Genomic DNA, 16477 nt, shown 5'->3' on the forward strand with positions numbered 1-16477 from the left:
AATGCAGAAATGTAACTGTTTTACAATATGATGATTTAATTGTCCCTTTGAGAATCGATTCATTTCTCCTCATTTTTTATAAGTAACATAATCATAGTTTCTCTCATTCTTCTTGATTTTCTCATCCTACTTTTTTCTAAAAGTTTAATATATTACTAAAATTACATAAGAGGAAATTTTATCGAGGATATTGGATTTTAAGTGGGATCGTTGTGACTCTTTCAATCTTTATTGAGAATTTAATTCTGAAAAGGTTTTTCCAACCAAGTTTAAAATTTTATTTTTATCTTATATCCTGATTTCTAGGTAAAAAGCAATACCAATTCTTCCTCGTTTCGGTGTACGAATTTAGAAGCATTATGTTAACCTTGGCGACGGTCCATTTTTAATTACACTAATCAGGGCGAAATTGCTTCTAAAATAATGGTTCTCCACGATGCAGTATTTATTTATACCTTCTTATTTGTATTTGTCAGTGTTAACATTTTTATTTTATAGTAGTAATTATCCAACAATTTAGAAGCGAATTATCTGCTACTGTAGAAACAATATCTCTAGTCATTAAAAAAATACATCCCTAATCTGCCCAAACTCAAACCACTACATGGAACCAACTACTAGAATCTTCTGAAGCATAAGAAATGAGACATGTCATTGGAGGAACTGATGTGCCACATGCAAATCAAGAAAGCCAACAATCTTAAAGATAAGGTTTTTGTCACTGCTAGTGAATTATCTTTTAAGGTTAACCTCGTGGAATCTTCTTTTGGTCCTAAACTTAACAGATTTAAGAACGTTGGGAATCAAAAGAAGAAAGTCAAGCCTCAATCCAAGAAGCTTGCTAACTTCAAGAAACCGGGAAAGAATGAAACATCCAACAACCCGATGAGTTGTTATGTATGCGGCAAGCTAGGACACAAACCATACCAATGCTTTCGGCGCTCTGGAAGTCACAATCAAAATTAGAACAAACCACTAGTGCATTTGATTGAAGATCTAGACGAAGTGATCACCATTGTGGTCTCCAAGGTCATCCTAGTGGAAAATAACATTGAGTGGATAGTAGACACATGCACTTCTAAACATTTATGCACCAATAAAGAAATGTTCATTGGATTTGAGAATGAAGCTAAAGGTGAACAAGTATACATGGGTAATTCTAGCAATTCGGAAGTACTCGGTAAAGGAAACGTTTTACTTAAGCTTACTTCTGATAGAATATTTGTTTTAAATAATGTTTTGTATGTTCTTGCTTTACGTAGAAATTTGATTAGTGGTGGACTTCTGAATAAGGCAGAAATTAAACATGTCCGATTCAAAGAATAGTTTAATGCATGCTTTATTCATAAGTCCACCACTAATCAAATTTCTACGTAAAGCAGGATCATGCAAAATATTATTTGAAGCAAGTATTTTGCCAGAAGTAAGCTTAAGTAAAATAATTCAGTACTTGTTGGATTTGTGGCCTCAAATTACTGTTTCTGATACCACTAAAAAAACGAGCTGTTACACATTGTTTCTACAGTAGTAGGTAAAATCACTTTTAAATTGTTAGATAATTACTACTACTACAAAAAAAAAAAACGTTAGCACTGATAAGTACAAATAAGAAGGGAAAAATAAATAAATAATGCGTCATGGAAAACCATGACCTTAGAAGCGATTTCACCCTGACCAATGAAATCGAAAATGGAAGTCTCACCCCCAAGGATAACACACTGTTTTCAAATTTGTACACTTGAATAAGGAAGATATAATACAATTGATATTGCTCTTCTTAAGTTTATGAAAAATAAAATAAAAAAATAATGTTAAAGTACTCAAGAGATTTAGTCGGAAAAAAAATCATACTAGGATTAATTTCTTTAAATGGTGATTTAGACGAAGAAATCTATATGAAACAATTTTAAAAGTTTGTGACATATGAAAAAGAAGACAAAATATGCAAGCTTAAAAAATCTCTATAGAGTTTCAAACAAGTTCCAAAACAATAATATGACAAATTTGATAGAACTATGTGGGCCAATAAATTATAAAGTTATGGGGGTCATTAAATTTTAATTAACGATTATTATTTTATTACACGTTTTAAGCTTTGAAAAATGTGTATTTTTACCTTATACGTTTTAGTTTTTCTTTCAAAAATGTCATTTATTAATTATAAGCAAGTGGGTAGTAAACCACTAGGGCTCAAAAATTGACTTTGTATACCTTGTGATGTATGGTCGGTTGGGTTTATTACCATTATAATTTTTTAGAAGGAATTTCTTATTTTAATGCATTATTAAATAGTTTTAAAATTTTAGTTTTAAATTGAATTTTTATATTTATATATATATAATAATAAATTTAGCTTTCAATTTTACATAATTATTTAATTTGTCCCTAACATTTTAGTAAAAGTAAATTAAAAATAAAATTAATAAGACTAAAGAGTAAAAAGATCTTAATAAAAATTAAAAAAATCAATTAAGCCATTTGAAAATTTAAAACTATTAAAAATCATAAAATTTATAAAAAAACTGTAAAATTTTAAATATCAACTCAATAAATGAGTAGGGTTTAATTTTTGATTTTAATGGGTCAAGATTGTTATTTTTAATAAAATTTTTATAACTTTTTTATGTTTTTATTTTATTTTAATTTTAAAAGGGTTTAATTGCTTTTTTAATTTTTTACTAATGCCTTTTTGACCTTTAGTCTTATTAATTTCAAAATTTTCTAATTTACTTGCAATAAAGGGTAGGGATCAAATTGAAAATGTGTAAAGGTTGAGGTTAAATTTATTATTATATTTTATATATAAACACCAAATTGTAATGAATGGGTTATTTTGTTCACTCATCTTACGAATAAGGATAATTTACCTATTTTCTCAGTAGAAGGACTATAATGCAATCCATGATATAGTAAGGGATTTTGTGGTACTTTTGCCAAATTTAATTATTTTATGACGATATTTAAGATTTTGAAATTTGATCCAAAATTTACGAGGTAAACTACACAAATAGTTATCTAACTATAAACTTTTGATATATTTTTAAAATTATTATATATTATATATTTTGTATTTTTATATATTTCTTTAATTTTTAGAGTTAGTACCAAATTAAGAATATTTGTAAATTTTGAGAGTTAATTTTTAAAATTATAACTCAATCGATATAATAGATAAAATTGAGGATAAATTTAGTATTATACTGATTTTTAATAACCATGTCAACTTACAATTTGTGATTTTAATAGAGTGGCTAAAATGACCACACTATGTAATATGAGTGCTTAAATTACAATTTTTATTTTTATTTTGAATGACTAAAATAAACAATTTAAAATATTAAAATCTTAACTGATTGGAAAGTAGATGGAATATGAAAATTAAGAATATGTTTCATAAGTCTCATATTTTGAAGTGAAATCAGTGAGAAGTGCATGAAATCAGTGAGAAGTGCATGATACGATTATATCAGCAACACCGAAATAACAATGATAGAAATAGACAGGCTTCTGATCATTTGTTTGAAGAACAACATTGTCCTAAGATAAGATAAAGCCAATAAGCTACGAACATTTTCACTTGGAGTTTAAACAGGCTTTTCAGATAACAACAGGGATACATTGTCCTCACATAAGATAAAGCCAGTAACAAACTACGAACATTTTCACTTGGATTTTAAACAGGCTTTTCAGATAACAACAGGGATACATTGTCCTAAGAGAAGATAAAGCCATTAACAAGCTACGAACATTTTCACTTGGATTTTAAACAGGCTTTTCAGATAACAACAGGGACTGCTTGCAAAGGTTCAGCCATTTGAACGGTGAGTCCAAACTTCTCTTCCATGTTCATCTCTTTTGGTGAGATCCCACCTTCAAGTTTCCAATCAAAAGAGTTAATAAGAGATCCTAACATCAAATACAACATTCGATTCGCCAAAGGTAATCCTGGGCATATTCGGCGTCCAGCTCCGAACGGAATCAACCCAAAATCCCTACCTTTGACATCAATTTCGGACCCCAAGAATCTCTCTGGCATAAAACTGTTTGGATTTTCCCAAATGCTTGGATCTCTACCGATGGCCCATACATTAACTAACACTTGTGAACCCTCTGGAACGTTGAAACCACAAAGGTCTGTGTCAGAGCCAGCTCTACGAGGAAGTAATAGCGGGACTGCAGGATGCATTCGAAAGGTTTCTTTGATAATTGCTTGCAAATATGGTAAACGATTTATGTCTGATTCTTCAATTAGTTTCCCTTTACCGATTACTTGATCTAATTCTTTCTTGGCTATAAGTAAAACATGTGGATTTCGAAATATTTCTGCCATCGCCCACTCTAATGTATTTGATGTTGTATCCGTTCCAGCAGCAAACAGAACCTGTCATCTAACATGATTAAACCAAAGATGTAGCATTCTTAATGAATAGATGTCAGGATATCATTTTTTTTTCTATTTATTAATGTGTAAAGATAAGGCGAGAAGAATATTTTATAACCAAATCACTTCAAGACAGTCTGTTTCATACATATCGATACGCAAGACAATATGAGAAAAAAAGGTACTAGAACCAGGCACGCTGTCCCCCAGATATCTTTTTGTGATTTAACGAAGAATTAGCAAAAAAAATGGAGATGAAAAACTCCGGTTAGCAAACATGAATAATGAATATGAATGTAACTATGTAAGTGCTGTTTCTTATAATGTAATAAATTCTATAACTGGATCATTTATAAAGAGAATAATTAAGGTAGATAGGAAAAATTACCAGAAATAAGTGTGTGATAAGATTTTTGTTAAGTTCTTCGATATCGCCTTCAATGATGTCGAGAAGAGTATCCAAAACATCATTTGATGCGGTATAATCTTGGGATTTTCTTGATTGCTGTCTTTCATCGATCATATTGCCGAAAAGTTTAAGCAACTTATCGAAATGAACAGTTATCCGGTGCCGTACACCTTGTGGATCCATCTTTCTAAGCAAAGGGAAATAATCAGCCAAATTAGGCGTCCCTGCCTCTACCATGATACTGTAAACTGTTTTCCTGAATTCTTCCGCTCTAGCTGAATTTGAGTCAACCAAATCCACTGAAAACATAGTGTTGGACAACAAATTAATGGTAGTATCAAAAGCAGCTTGGCCTATGTTAACGGCTTCACCTTTAAGGCGACTTTCGCCAACTTTAGCAATCAGTTGTTGAATCTTGTGCCGACGCAGGTATTCATTGGAATCGAGTTTCAGACTAGAGAAAATATGGGTATTACTGACTTTGCGAAGAGTTCTCCAAAGCGGCGACACAGGCAACCATGGCAGCCCAAATTCATAGTGTTGGCTGGCTCGAACTGCATCCACAATGGTTCGGTTGCAGAATATAAGATCCTGTTTTTGAAGGATCTCTTTGGCCGTTGTTTCCGAGGAGACGACGACGGTGATTAAGCTGCCGAGTTTGAGACTCATAACAGGGCCATGAATCCGAGCAAACTTTGCCAAAGACCTGTGGGGTTTATCCCCAAGATCGAAGAGGTTGCCGAAGATTGGAATCCGGCGTGGACCAGGCGGGAGCTTGCGTTGGCTTGATTTATTTCCATTTTTAATGGAGAGGAAAGCTTGCAGCAGGAGCCAAGTCAATAGCAAACCCAGCAAGGAAGTTGCTAATAAATCCATTTATCACTCTCACACTTTCTAATACAAGCTAAACTAGCTCTTAGTGGTGGGATAGTATATCTTATATGTCGTGCACAGTGTTAGCCGCAAGAGTCTGGATCAGTTGGGGTGGAAGCCACTTGCGGATCAATCCAGAGTTGATGCCCTTCCATTTTTGGGTTAAATTATTTTTTAGATTTCAACTTGATAATTTTTTTATCTTGAAATTTAATTTTTTTAAGTTGAATTTTAAATTTCAAAATTGTTATTACATTATGGTCTGAATTTATTTTTATTTAAGTTAGGACTTAAATTTGACAATTGTTATTACATTAGGGTTTGAATTTTTTTTATCCAAGTAGCCTTTGAAAATTTTAATATTGGAACAATTGCTAAATTTAAGTCCTAATATGGGAATAAATGACAAATTTAAGGATTAATTTGGACAAAAAAAGTTCAAGCCCTAATGCGGATTGCCTAATTCAAGCCTCAATGTGGAAATATTTGCAAGTTCAGGGCCAAATTTTTAAAAAAATATAGTTCAAGCCCCAATGTGAGAAAAATGGTTAAGTTCGAAGAAATTAATTTAATCTCTAAGTCATCTCTTATTTGTAGGGAGAAAACGCATTCATTGCGGATAGTGATACATACTGTATATATATATGTATATATATAATTAATCATTTTTGTTTTATTTATGATATTGATTCAAATGCAAACTGTCAAAGGTTATACCAAGTTAGCGGAAAGACCAATTGAAAATATATAATTAGAGCTTAGATAATTTGCAATTAAGTTTCAACTTTTTGTCTACTGATTATGTAATGGCCTAAATTCAAGGTTATCGGAACAATGGTTTCGTAACCATAGATCCGATTTAAAGAAAAATTTATTTTAATATTTTTGCTTGAAAATTTATATGATAGGAAAATCATATGAAAATATTGATAGGAAAATTTTATCGATTTAGTGATTAGTTCGAAAAAGAAATTATTGAAGAAATTGGGTAAAATAAGGTATCGGGACCTCTATCTCGTAAAACCGAGTCAAAAATAATTTTATAAATATTTATGAAATGTTATTAATGTGGTATTAAAATTTCGTTAGGAAATTTTAATGTTTGGGTAGTCAATTAAATGAAAAGGACTGAACTGTAATAGGTGTAAAAGTTGCTAGAGTGATTAAATAGCTTATTAGTCTAATGAGAAAGGATTTAAAAGGTAATTAGACCCAAAAGTTATTTGGGAAGGGTATGCAATCAGCAGAAAAATTGATAAATTAAGGGTAAAATTGGAATATTGCAAAATTAACTAAATAAAACTAGGACTAAATAGGAAATATCTAGATTTCTCTTCATTTCTCTTCAATTCCAGCAGCTAAAAACGCCATAGGAGGGTTCTCTAAGCTGGTATTTCATAATTTTGCACCAAGTGAGTTAATCCTTGCCTTTTCTTGTAATTTTGTGTTTCTAAGACTTTTACAACTAGATCCTACTATTAAATTCATTAGTTTTTGATTTCATGGATGAAATTTAAAGTCACCATGGTTGAGTTCTGTAATTTTATGATGAAATAGAATGAAATTAAAGCTTTAATTTGTTTATGAGATGATTTTATTAGGCAATTTCAATGGAAATTGATTTTGGGACCTAATTGTGAAAATGTTTGGAATTAAAGTCTATTGCTGAAATTCTGATTCCTAAAGGTTGTAAACTAGTTTAAGGTGATAGAATAAAATGTTAATTGAGAAAATCAGCTCAATTGAGAGGCTAATTGAGTAGGGACGAAATTATCATTTATTAAAAGCTTAGGGAAAAATGGTAATAAACAGCTTGCACTAAAACAGTTTGGACAGCAGCAGTAGACTAACTTTGAAAAATCACCAAAATTGTAGGAATCGAATTAGAAGATGAAAAAATATGTAATTAAAGCTTATTGAGTCTAGTTTCTCATAGAAGAAATATTGTAAGCAATGGATTTGTAAATTTTGAGATATAATGAATTTTGTGAGACAAGGTCAGAATGAATTTGGGTTCCCCTGTTCTGACTTTGAGAAATTATAAAAAATTGAATAAAAATAATTAGGGACTTAAATTTATATGTATAGAATTCTGAATGAGTCTATTTTTAATAGAAACAAACAAGAACATCATTTGAATTCTGTATAAAGAGATAATTTATTTTTAGTGAAGAAGGGTCAGAACTGTTAAACAACAGAACAGGGGTGACTTTGAAGAATAAACTGTACTGATTGGCTAAACCAAAAATTCTGAAAATTTTATGGTAAAAATATATATGAGTCTAGTTTCAGGGAAAATTAACGGATCTTAATTTCGAGTTCCGTAGCTCAAGTTATAAATAATTTAGTGACTATGACTCAAGTAGATAGCTTTGAATGAACTATAAATAATAGTTGAATTATAGAGAATGTTGCATATGAACATGAAATGTATTAAATTGATAATTAAATTTATTTATTTAGATCCAGAAGATTCAAGTACGAAGCTAGATCGAGGAAAGGAAAAATTTCGGGATTAATAGATTTTCTTGTTTACAATCAAGTATCAAGGTAAGTTCGTGTAACTTGAATTATATTCTTAAATTACTTGAGATTGTATGTTTTTGATATGAATATGATTTGAATGTTCATTGTATGAAAATTTATGAAACATTGATATATTTGATAAAATGGGAAGAAATCCGTTTGAATGAAAGGAAAATTCGATGGATTTACGAAAAGGAATTGACGGTAAAAGGATCTAGCCGGACGGGTGATCCTATCTGATATAGCCCTCCCAAGAATATGTGTAAAATGGATTTAGCCGGACGGGTAATCCGAATTAGGGTCTCAATTTAGCCTGGACTGGTAATTCAGATCCAAGCTCATTAGAGTAATTGTCGTTGCTGGGATTTAGCCTGGACCGGTAATCCCGACAATACTCTATGAGTTTATATTGCGTGATTTAGCTCGACCGGTAATCCCATTGCAAGGTTGAGGTTCATGAGTGTGCTCTCTGAAATGAAAATGTGCGCACATGAATATGAATTGACGGACCCGGAATTGTACACTAAAAGTGTACCTCTGAAAATCTATTGAAATTCCGATAAATTCAACGGGATAAATATGAAAAATAATAAGGGAATGAAAATCATGGTATTGATGAGTACATCAATCATGGTATATATATATTATTGATACATGGAAATTATTGTACTAACTTGAATGTTGAGTTTGTGCATGTTAGGGTAATAATGCATTGAATGGATATATGAATGTTTATTATATTGTATTGAAAATATTAGGTAAGTATAATTCTTGTTACATGAGCTTACTAAGCACAAAGTGCTTACCCGCTTCCTTTTTCCCCTGTTTTGTAGTGTTAAGAGCTCGGAGGTCGGATTTGGTGGGAGACACATCACATCATCAACCTCGGGATTTCGGTATATAAAGAAACTTTATTTTGGAAATCAATGGCATGTATAAGCTAACAAAGTAAATGTTAACGTGAAATGAATGTAAAGTTAGCCATTAGTATGGTTAACAAACCTGGTTATAGATATGTGATGACGTTATTTTATATAAATGCATGAATCTATCATAAAAATATGTTGAATTGATTTGGTTGATGTGGATTGGTCTCGATTTAATATTACAGGGAAGGTTAGATATTTATAAAAGGGCTATATTGAATATAAAAAAAAAAATTAATTCGTAAACTCCGGTAATGCCTCGTACCCTATTCCGGCAATGAATACGGGTAGGGGTATTACAGATTACAATATTATTTAGTCAATTAGTCATTCTACTAATATACCATAACTAAAGTAACTTATCAAGTGTATACCCAATAACCTTGTCATATGTATATGAATTACCCTCATAGGATATCTTTAATTTCTTTAGGTTAAATCCGTTCACTTAATATGATCATATTTTATCTTATGTTAATCATTATATCTTACTTCATGAAAAGGTCAATTATTAATGTATAGTAATTAAATTATTCATCCTAGAAAAATGACTCATGGCCATGTTATTCTCCCATCTATCATGTAATGCCTATGAGACTATATCATTTACCCTTTATCGGACTATGAATTCTATTATTGTAAATAAAATCATGCCATGTAGAAGTCTTATAGCCGACGTACCAACTTTCAGCTCTACTACTAATTGTGTAACAACCCATTTTTAGTGGTATCCGAAAATGGTGATTTTGAAATCCCATTTTCTGATGATTGAGTTAGTAAATATTAATATTTACTAATCTACTATAGAGTTATATTAAATTTTGATCCAAAAATTTTAGTGGTCATATGGTTAAAGAAGGTACAAAAATTAAATCTTTAAAATCGTAAAAATTAATCGTTGTTGATTTTTATGTTTTAAATGGTAAAAAAAATGGAAATTAAGCCATAATGCTTCATAGTGGATTGTTGGTGCTAAAAGCTTTTTATAATGTTAATGTATTAATAATATACAAATTATCGCCGCCTCTTCCTACAAATTGAGAGCTTAGGACCAACCAATTGCCTAACCCTGTCAACAGCTTCAATAGCATGGCTATCTTTAAAGCTTTCATTGAGAAGCTGGACCCCTGTGTGGGTGCCAATGAACCCAAATGGTTTTCTATGAACCATTCATTTGAAAAATAAAATAAAATAATAAAATATTTTAAAAACGATTACAACGTCTATTTATTACTTGCAATTGGATGAAAATGATTTTGTACGAGGCATTCACAAAAAAGTTGGAAGAAATTAATTTAATTTTTAAATCATATTTTATGAATAAGGAAAAATATATTCACCACAAATAATGATACATATATACGATATATATTCACTAACAAGGAAAAAATGATAAATAGAGGATAACGTTAGCAACACTAAATTACAATGATAAGAACATATAAAATTTTCATAAAAAAAAACATAATAATTTTTTTATCATTTGTCTGAAAATTAACAGTGGTGTCTAAAGACTAGAAAATGTATTTGAACTGAATTCTCAAACAAGAACAGGTATTGCCTGCAAAGGTTCCGCCATTTGAACTGTGATGGCTAACTTCTCCTCCATATTTATCTCATTTGGCGAGATCCCACCTTCAAGTTTCCAATCAAAGGAGTTTATAAGAGACCCTAACATCAAATGCAGCATTCGATTCGCCAAAGGTAATCCTGGGCATATTCGTCGTCCAGCGCCGAATGGAATCAGCCCAAAATCCCTACCTTTGACATCAATTTCAGACCCCAAAAACCTCTCCGGCATGAAACTATTAGGGTTTTTCCAAATGCTTGGATCTCTACCAATGGCCCACACGTTAACTAACACTTGTGAACCCTTTGGAACTTTGAAACCACAAAGTTCCGCATCGGAGCCAGCTCTGCGAGGGAGTAACAATGGGACAACCGGGTGCATTCGGAAGGTTTCTTTGATGATTGCTTGCAAATATGGTAAATGATTTATGTCTGATTCCTCGATAGGTTTCCCTTTTTCGATTGCTTGGTTTAGTTCTTTCTTGGCTTTAAGTAAAACTTGTGGGTTCTGAAGTAATTCCGCCATTGCCCACTCTAATGTGCTTGATGTTGTATCGGTTCCAGCAACAAATAAAACCTATCATTTGACATGGTCAAACCAAATATTTAAGATTCGTATTGACATGATGTCAATATGTCCTTTTTGATGTCTCGATGCATAGAGATAATACAAGAAAAAAAAAAAGTCGTATAACCTAGCAACAATGATGTGGAGTTGCCTATGCATTGATGCATAAGATGACATGAGAAAAAAATTTTATATTACCTAACAGTGTCAAGATATTTCTTTCGTGTTGCATACACATTAATTTATCATGTAAGAGGATATAAAAAAATATCTTAGAACTTGACAACATGTAAAAAAAGTCCTAAATGCATCTCCTCCATAGCATCTACACATCAATGCATGAGATGATTTGGAAAAAACGTCTTTAAGCCCAGTGGACAATGATGTCAAGACATATTTTCTGGCTCACCTATGCATCGATGTGTCTTATAACCCAAGTATGTCAAGATATTTTATCCATGTTGCCTATTCAATGATGCATAAATGAAATGGGAAAAATGTTTTATACATAGCGACATGAATAAAATAGAAAAGGTATAGGAAGATAAAGAGATTACCAAAAATAAATGTATGACATGATTTTTATTAAGCTCCTCAATATCGTCTTCAATAATATGAAGAAGAGTATCCAAAACATCATTTGATGCCATATAATCTTGGGATTTTCTTGATTGCAATCTTTCATCAAATATATTTCCAAAAAAATTAAGCAAATTCTCGTAACGAACAGTCATCCGACGCCTTACTCCTTGTGGATCAATCTTTCTAAGAAAAGGGAAAAAATCTGCCAAATTAGGCGTCCCTACCTCATCCATCATCCCCCTAACTGTTTTCTTGAATTCTCGAGCAATAGATGAGTTTGGGTCAACCAAATCCATTGAAAAGACAGTGTTGGACAACAAATTAATGGTAGTATCAAAAGCAACTTGGCCTATGTTGACGGCTTCACCTTTAAGGCAACTTTCGCCAACATTAGCAATCAGTTCCTGAATCTTGTTCTGACGCAAGTATTCATTGGCGTCAAGCTTAATACTAGCGAAAATATGGGTCTTACAGACTTTGCGAAGAGTTCTCCAAAGTGGGGACACAGGTATCCATGGCAGCCCAACTTCATAATGTTGGCTGGCTCTAACAGCATCCACAATGGTTCGGTTACAGAATGTGAGGTCCTGTTTCTGAAGAATCTCTTTTGCAGTTGTTTCCGATGAAACGACGATGGTGAGTATGCTGCCAAGTTTAAGACTCATAACGGGGCCATGAATCTGAGCAAGCTTAGCCAATGATCTGTGGGGTTTATCCCCAAGATCGAAGAGATTGCCGACGATTGGCTTAGGCCAAGGACCAGGTGGGAGCTTGCGTTGGCTTGATTTACGTCCATTTCTAAATGAGTTGAAAGCCTGAAGCAGGAACCAAGTGAAGAGCAGACATAGCAAGGAGCTTGTCAACAAATCCATCTCTCTGTTATCCGTATCAAAGAACGGTTTCAGTTTTAAAGGGATGTGAATGTTAGTGAACATTAGTCAAAACACATGCGGGACTTCGTACATGAAAACCAATCTATAGTGTTCCACACGTTAACAATGTTGAATTCAAATCCTATATATTATATATATATATATATCTCCAAAGTAGAATATGTCTCGTCCAGCATTGCTTGAGTGCTAAGGGAAGGCATGCATGAATAGCGGAAAGTTGAATTTAGTAACTTTTTCTCTTTTTGATCTTTAAATTTTATTTATCCACTTTAATTTTGAAACTTAGGATATTTTATCCACATCCAACCCATGAGAAATTAACACTAACATGTATCAGCTAAGTAGAAAAAATCTTTTAATTATTTTGTTTATAACTTTATATTCTTTTTAGGTTTATTTTTTACACTATACAAGTTGTCACTTAATTATTTCTGTGTTTCTGTTCTAGTCATCCAATTTTTTTTTTAAATTTAGGTACTAAATTTTGTATTCGTTTCTATTTTGATCATCTGTCGTTAAATTGATAACGTAAATAATAGCATAGGAATTTTCTAACTAGTATAATAACACATTTAGTCATCAATACTTACACATTTTATCAATTTGAAACTTGTTGTTTGTGATTTTGATGGGAGTGACAAAATGATCGAACTATATAATGTAAGTGTTTAAATTATAAACTTTTCATTCTAGGTGTCTAAAATGATTTTTTTATAATTAGGTGACTATCTATACAGTTTACCTTTAAAATAATATATATTTTATTGTATAGATTTTAATATGTATTTATATCATGTTCATATTATTTTAAAATTTTAAAATTATTTTTCATATCATGTAATTATATCGTACCTATAATTATTAAATACAATGTTAATTATAAAATATCAACATTTTAATTTGAAAAATACTAAAGATAATAAAAAATTAGATGTTAAATCTATCTTAATCATGGATGTAACTCTCCAAAATTCTATAAGAAAAAAGTTTTCTATATGCAATTATGTTAGAAAGCTTATAATGTTAGAAAACCCATAACTAGAGGCACCGGCAATGCTTGTAATGTATCCAAGCAAAAGGAAATTTATTTTCTCAATTTATACTCATAGGAGGAGTCAGAAAATTTTTTTGGGATCGAAATTAATTTGTGTATTTTTACAATAGTAAAATGTAACATCATCATTTTAATAATAGTTTATATTTTTATAATTTTTAAAGAATTAGATCACATTTTATTATTTTTAGGAGGTCAAAGTGTAATTTTATCATTATTAATTTAAAATTTTATAAATTATAAATGATCTAAATAGAAAATTTCCCATTTTAGGGGACCGTGCACCTACTAATCCCTTGGCTCGGTACCGTTTATATTTTATATTTCTCTCCTTTTATCTTGTTATTGTTATAATTTTCTTAAATTTTATAAAACATTTCCAGACGATAGTTTTTATATTAAAATTAGATTTAACTTTTATGATTTTTCATTTAAGATATTAGACAATAAAATGTAGAGTTTTAGATGAGAAATTTCAAATATTTTTACGAAGGTTTTTTTTTTTGTTTTTACTTAAAGCTTGTATCTAGATTTAACTTTTAATTAGCTAATTTGTGATTTATTATGAGTGTTTTGATTAATTTATTTTTATTTTTGAAAAAAACTTATTTTATTTCTATCTTCTAATGATGGTGAAAGATTTAACTACATTATGAATCTTGATTTTGTTATTGTGGTTGTAGTTGTGATTGTGATTGTGATTGTTTTGCAATTTAATTTAGTGAAATTAATCCATGTATTTTTTGAATTAGTCAATTTTAGTCTCTGTACTTCTTAAAATTTAAAATTTTAGTCCTGATCCAAACAGTAGCCATTAAATTTGTCTGGTTAAATTCAATTACCAATGTTGAACGATGCATAGAGTGGTAGATTTAGTCCATATTTTTCACTTTTAAAATCTTAGCCTTACATTAATGACAGTTATTAATCCATTATCTGGATTTTTAGTGAATGATATGTGAAAATAACAAGCTGATATGATTTTTTTTTAGTTTTAAAAAATAGAAGTAAACTTTTTATTATACGACTCTACTGAGAGTCCACCCATATTATAGACTGTTGAATATCATTTTTCAATAAGATTCAAACACACTCAGGTGGCTCACCAAAGTAACATTTCATATTCAAATCTCCATTTGACATCTTTACTATGCAATCCGCAACCTTGTTCTGCTCCCTCGGAACATGCTGAAATCTAACTCGCCATTCCTTCGAAAAATTTAATATCAAGCTGACGTGATATTATATTTATGATAATATATTTGTGTAACACTCCTAACCCTAATCCGTCGCCGGAACAAGGTTACAGAGTATTATTGAACTTTTCAGATAAAAAATAAATATTTTATATCTTTTAACATACATATTAGAAACTAATCATAATAAATCATACCGTCCCTTATATGAGCCCTCGAGGCCCAAAATATATGTTAGAAATGAATCGGGACTAAACCGGAAACTTAGGGAATTTTTCGCAAAATTTCAAAATTTTCCTAAGGTGCAGGGGACACATGCCCGTGTGGCTAGGCCGTTGGCTCACACAGTAAAGAGACACACCTGTGTCTTAGGCCATGTAGGTGTCCGATGTGAGGCATAAGGCCGTGTCTCAACCCGTGTTCATACCCATGTACTCTCTGACTTGGGTTACACGGCCAAGTCACACGCTCATGTGCTAGGCCGTGTAAACATACTAATTTATGAAATTAAGGTGCAAGGGTCACACGGCCAAGCCATACGCTCGTGTGCTAGGTCGTGTGAAAATACCTGGGCATTCTATTTCTAAATTTTAAGGATGCAGGGGACACACGGCCAGACCACACGCCCATGTGTTAGGCTGTGTATCACACACGGCTGAGACACATGCGCGTGTCTTTGCCTGTGTGGACGAAAATAAGCCATTTCAAGGTCACATTTCTTACCCATTTTGATATTAACCTAAACACAACATTTTAACGCATCAACATACCACAACAAAGCAATCAAAACAAACCAAAATCATGTTTTATACACAATATATCATCTCATATACTCTAAATACTTACCTATTTAGTCCATTAAACAAAATTTCACTAAGGTTTACTACTAGTAAAATACCTATAAGCATATATTACTCACACTCATTGTAATAACCCGAATATTACTGTTATCAGAAAAGTGAATTTTTGGGTCTCCGTTTCAAAAATGGATTCGTAAATATTTTTAATAAATATTTATGAAGTTAATTGAGTGGTTAATTAGAGTTTAATTAAGTAAATTTAGCTTAATTAAGGATAATTGGATAAAAGGATTAAGTTGAATAAAGTGTTAAAGTTTAATTATAGAATAAAGAGAATTGAAAGGACTAAATAAGTAAATAAGTCAAAATAAATGCCAAGTGTATGGTAAAATAAAATACATGTGTAATAAATATTAACATACATTTGTAATACATGTATGTATTTACTTATTATTTAAGTAAATATTAATGTATTTATTATTATTAAATTGATATTATATGATGAATAAATTAAAAGAAAGACAAGTGTGATAATATATATGCATATAAGTGTTAAATAAGTATTTGTTATTAAATAAATTTTATTAATAGATATCATTATTGCTAATATTAATATATATATATATATATATAATAAAACGAGACAAAGGAAAAAAAAGAAACAGAATTGAAATCGAAACAGGGGAAGGAAAGAAGGAAA

At 31.0% G+C, this 16477-nt stretch overlaps 2 protein-coding genes across 2 annotated transcripts; both read right to left on the reverse strand.

Moving 5' to 3' along the window:
- Positions 1 to 3461: 3461 nt before the first annotated feature.
- LOC108454791 (geraniol 8-hydroxylase-like) lies at positions 3462 to 5811 on the reverse strand. The gene is made up of 2 exons (XM_017753368.2): positions 4770 to 5811; positions 3462 to 4381 (listed from the first exon to the last, which is right to left on the reverse strand). The coding sequence occupies exons 1-2, from the start codon at positions 5664 to 5666 to the stop codon at positions 3776 to 3778; spliced, it is 1503 nt and encodes a 500-aa protein (XP_017608857.1). The 5' UTR covers positions 5667 to 5811; the 3' UTR covers positions 3462 to 3775.
- Positions 5812 to 10544: 4733 nt separating this feature from the next.
- On the reverse strand, positions 10545 to 12813 carry LOC108455457 (geraniol 8-hydroxylase-like). Its single transcript, XM_017754012.2, has 2 exons — positions 11810 to 12813; positions 10545 to 11261 (listed from the first exon to the last, which is right to left on the reverse strand). The coding sequence occupies exons 1-2, from the start codon at positions 12767 to 12769 to the stop codon at positions 10656 to 10658; spliced, it is 1566 nt and encodes a 521-aa protein (XP_017609501.2). The 5' UTR covers positions 12770 to 12813; the 3' UTR covers positions 10545 to 10655.
- Positions 12814 to 16477: the final 3664 nt, after the last annotated feature.

Source organism: Gossypium arboreum, chromosome 9 (assembly GCF_025698485.1).
Source record: "Gossypium arboreum isolate Shixiya-1 chromosome 9, ASM2569848v2, whole genome shotgun sequence".
NCBI classification, from domain to species: Eukaryota; Viridiplantae; Streptophyta; class Magnoliopsida; order Malvales; family Malvaceae; genus Gossypium; species Gossypium arboreum.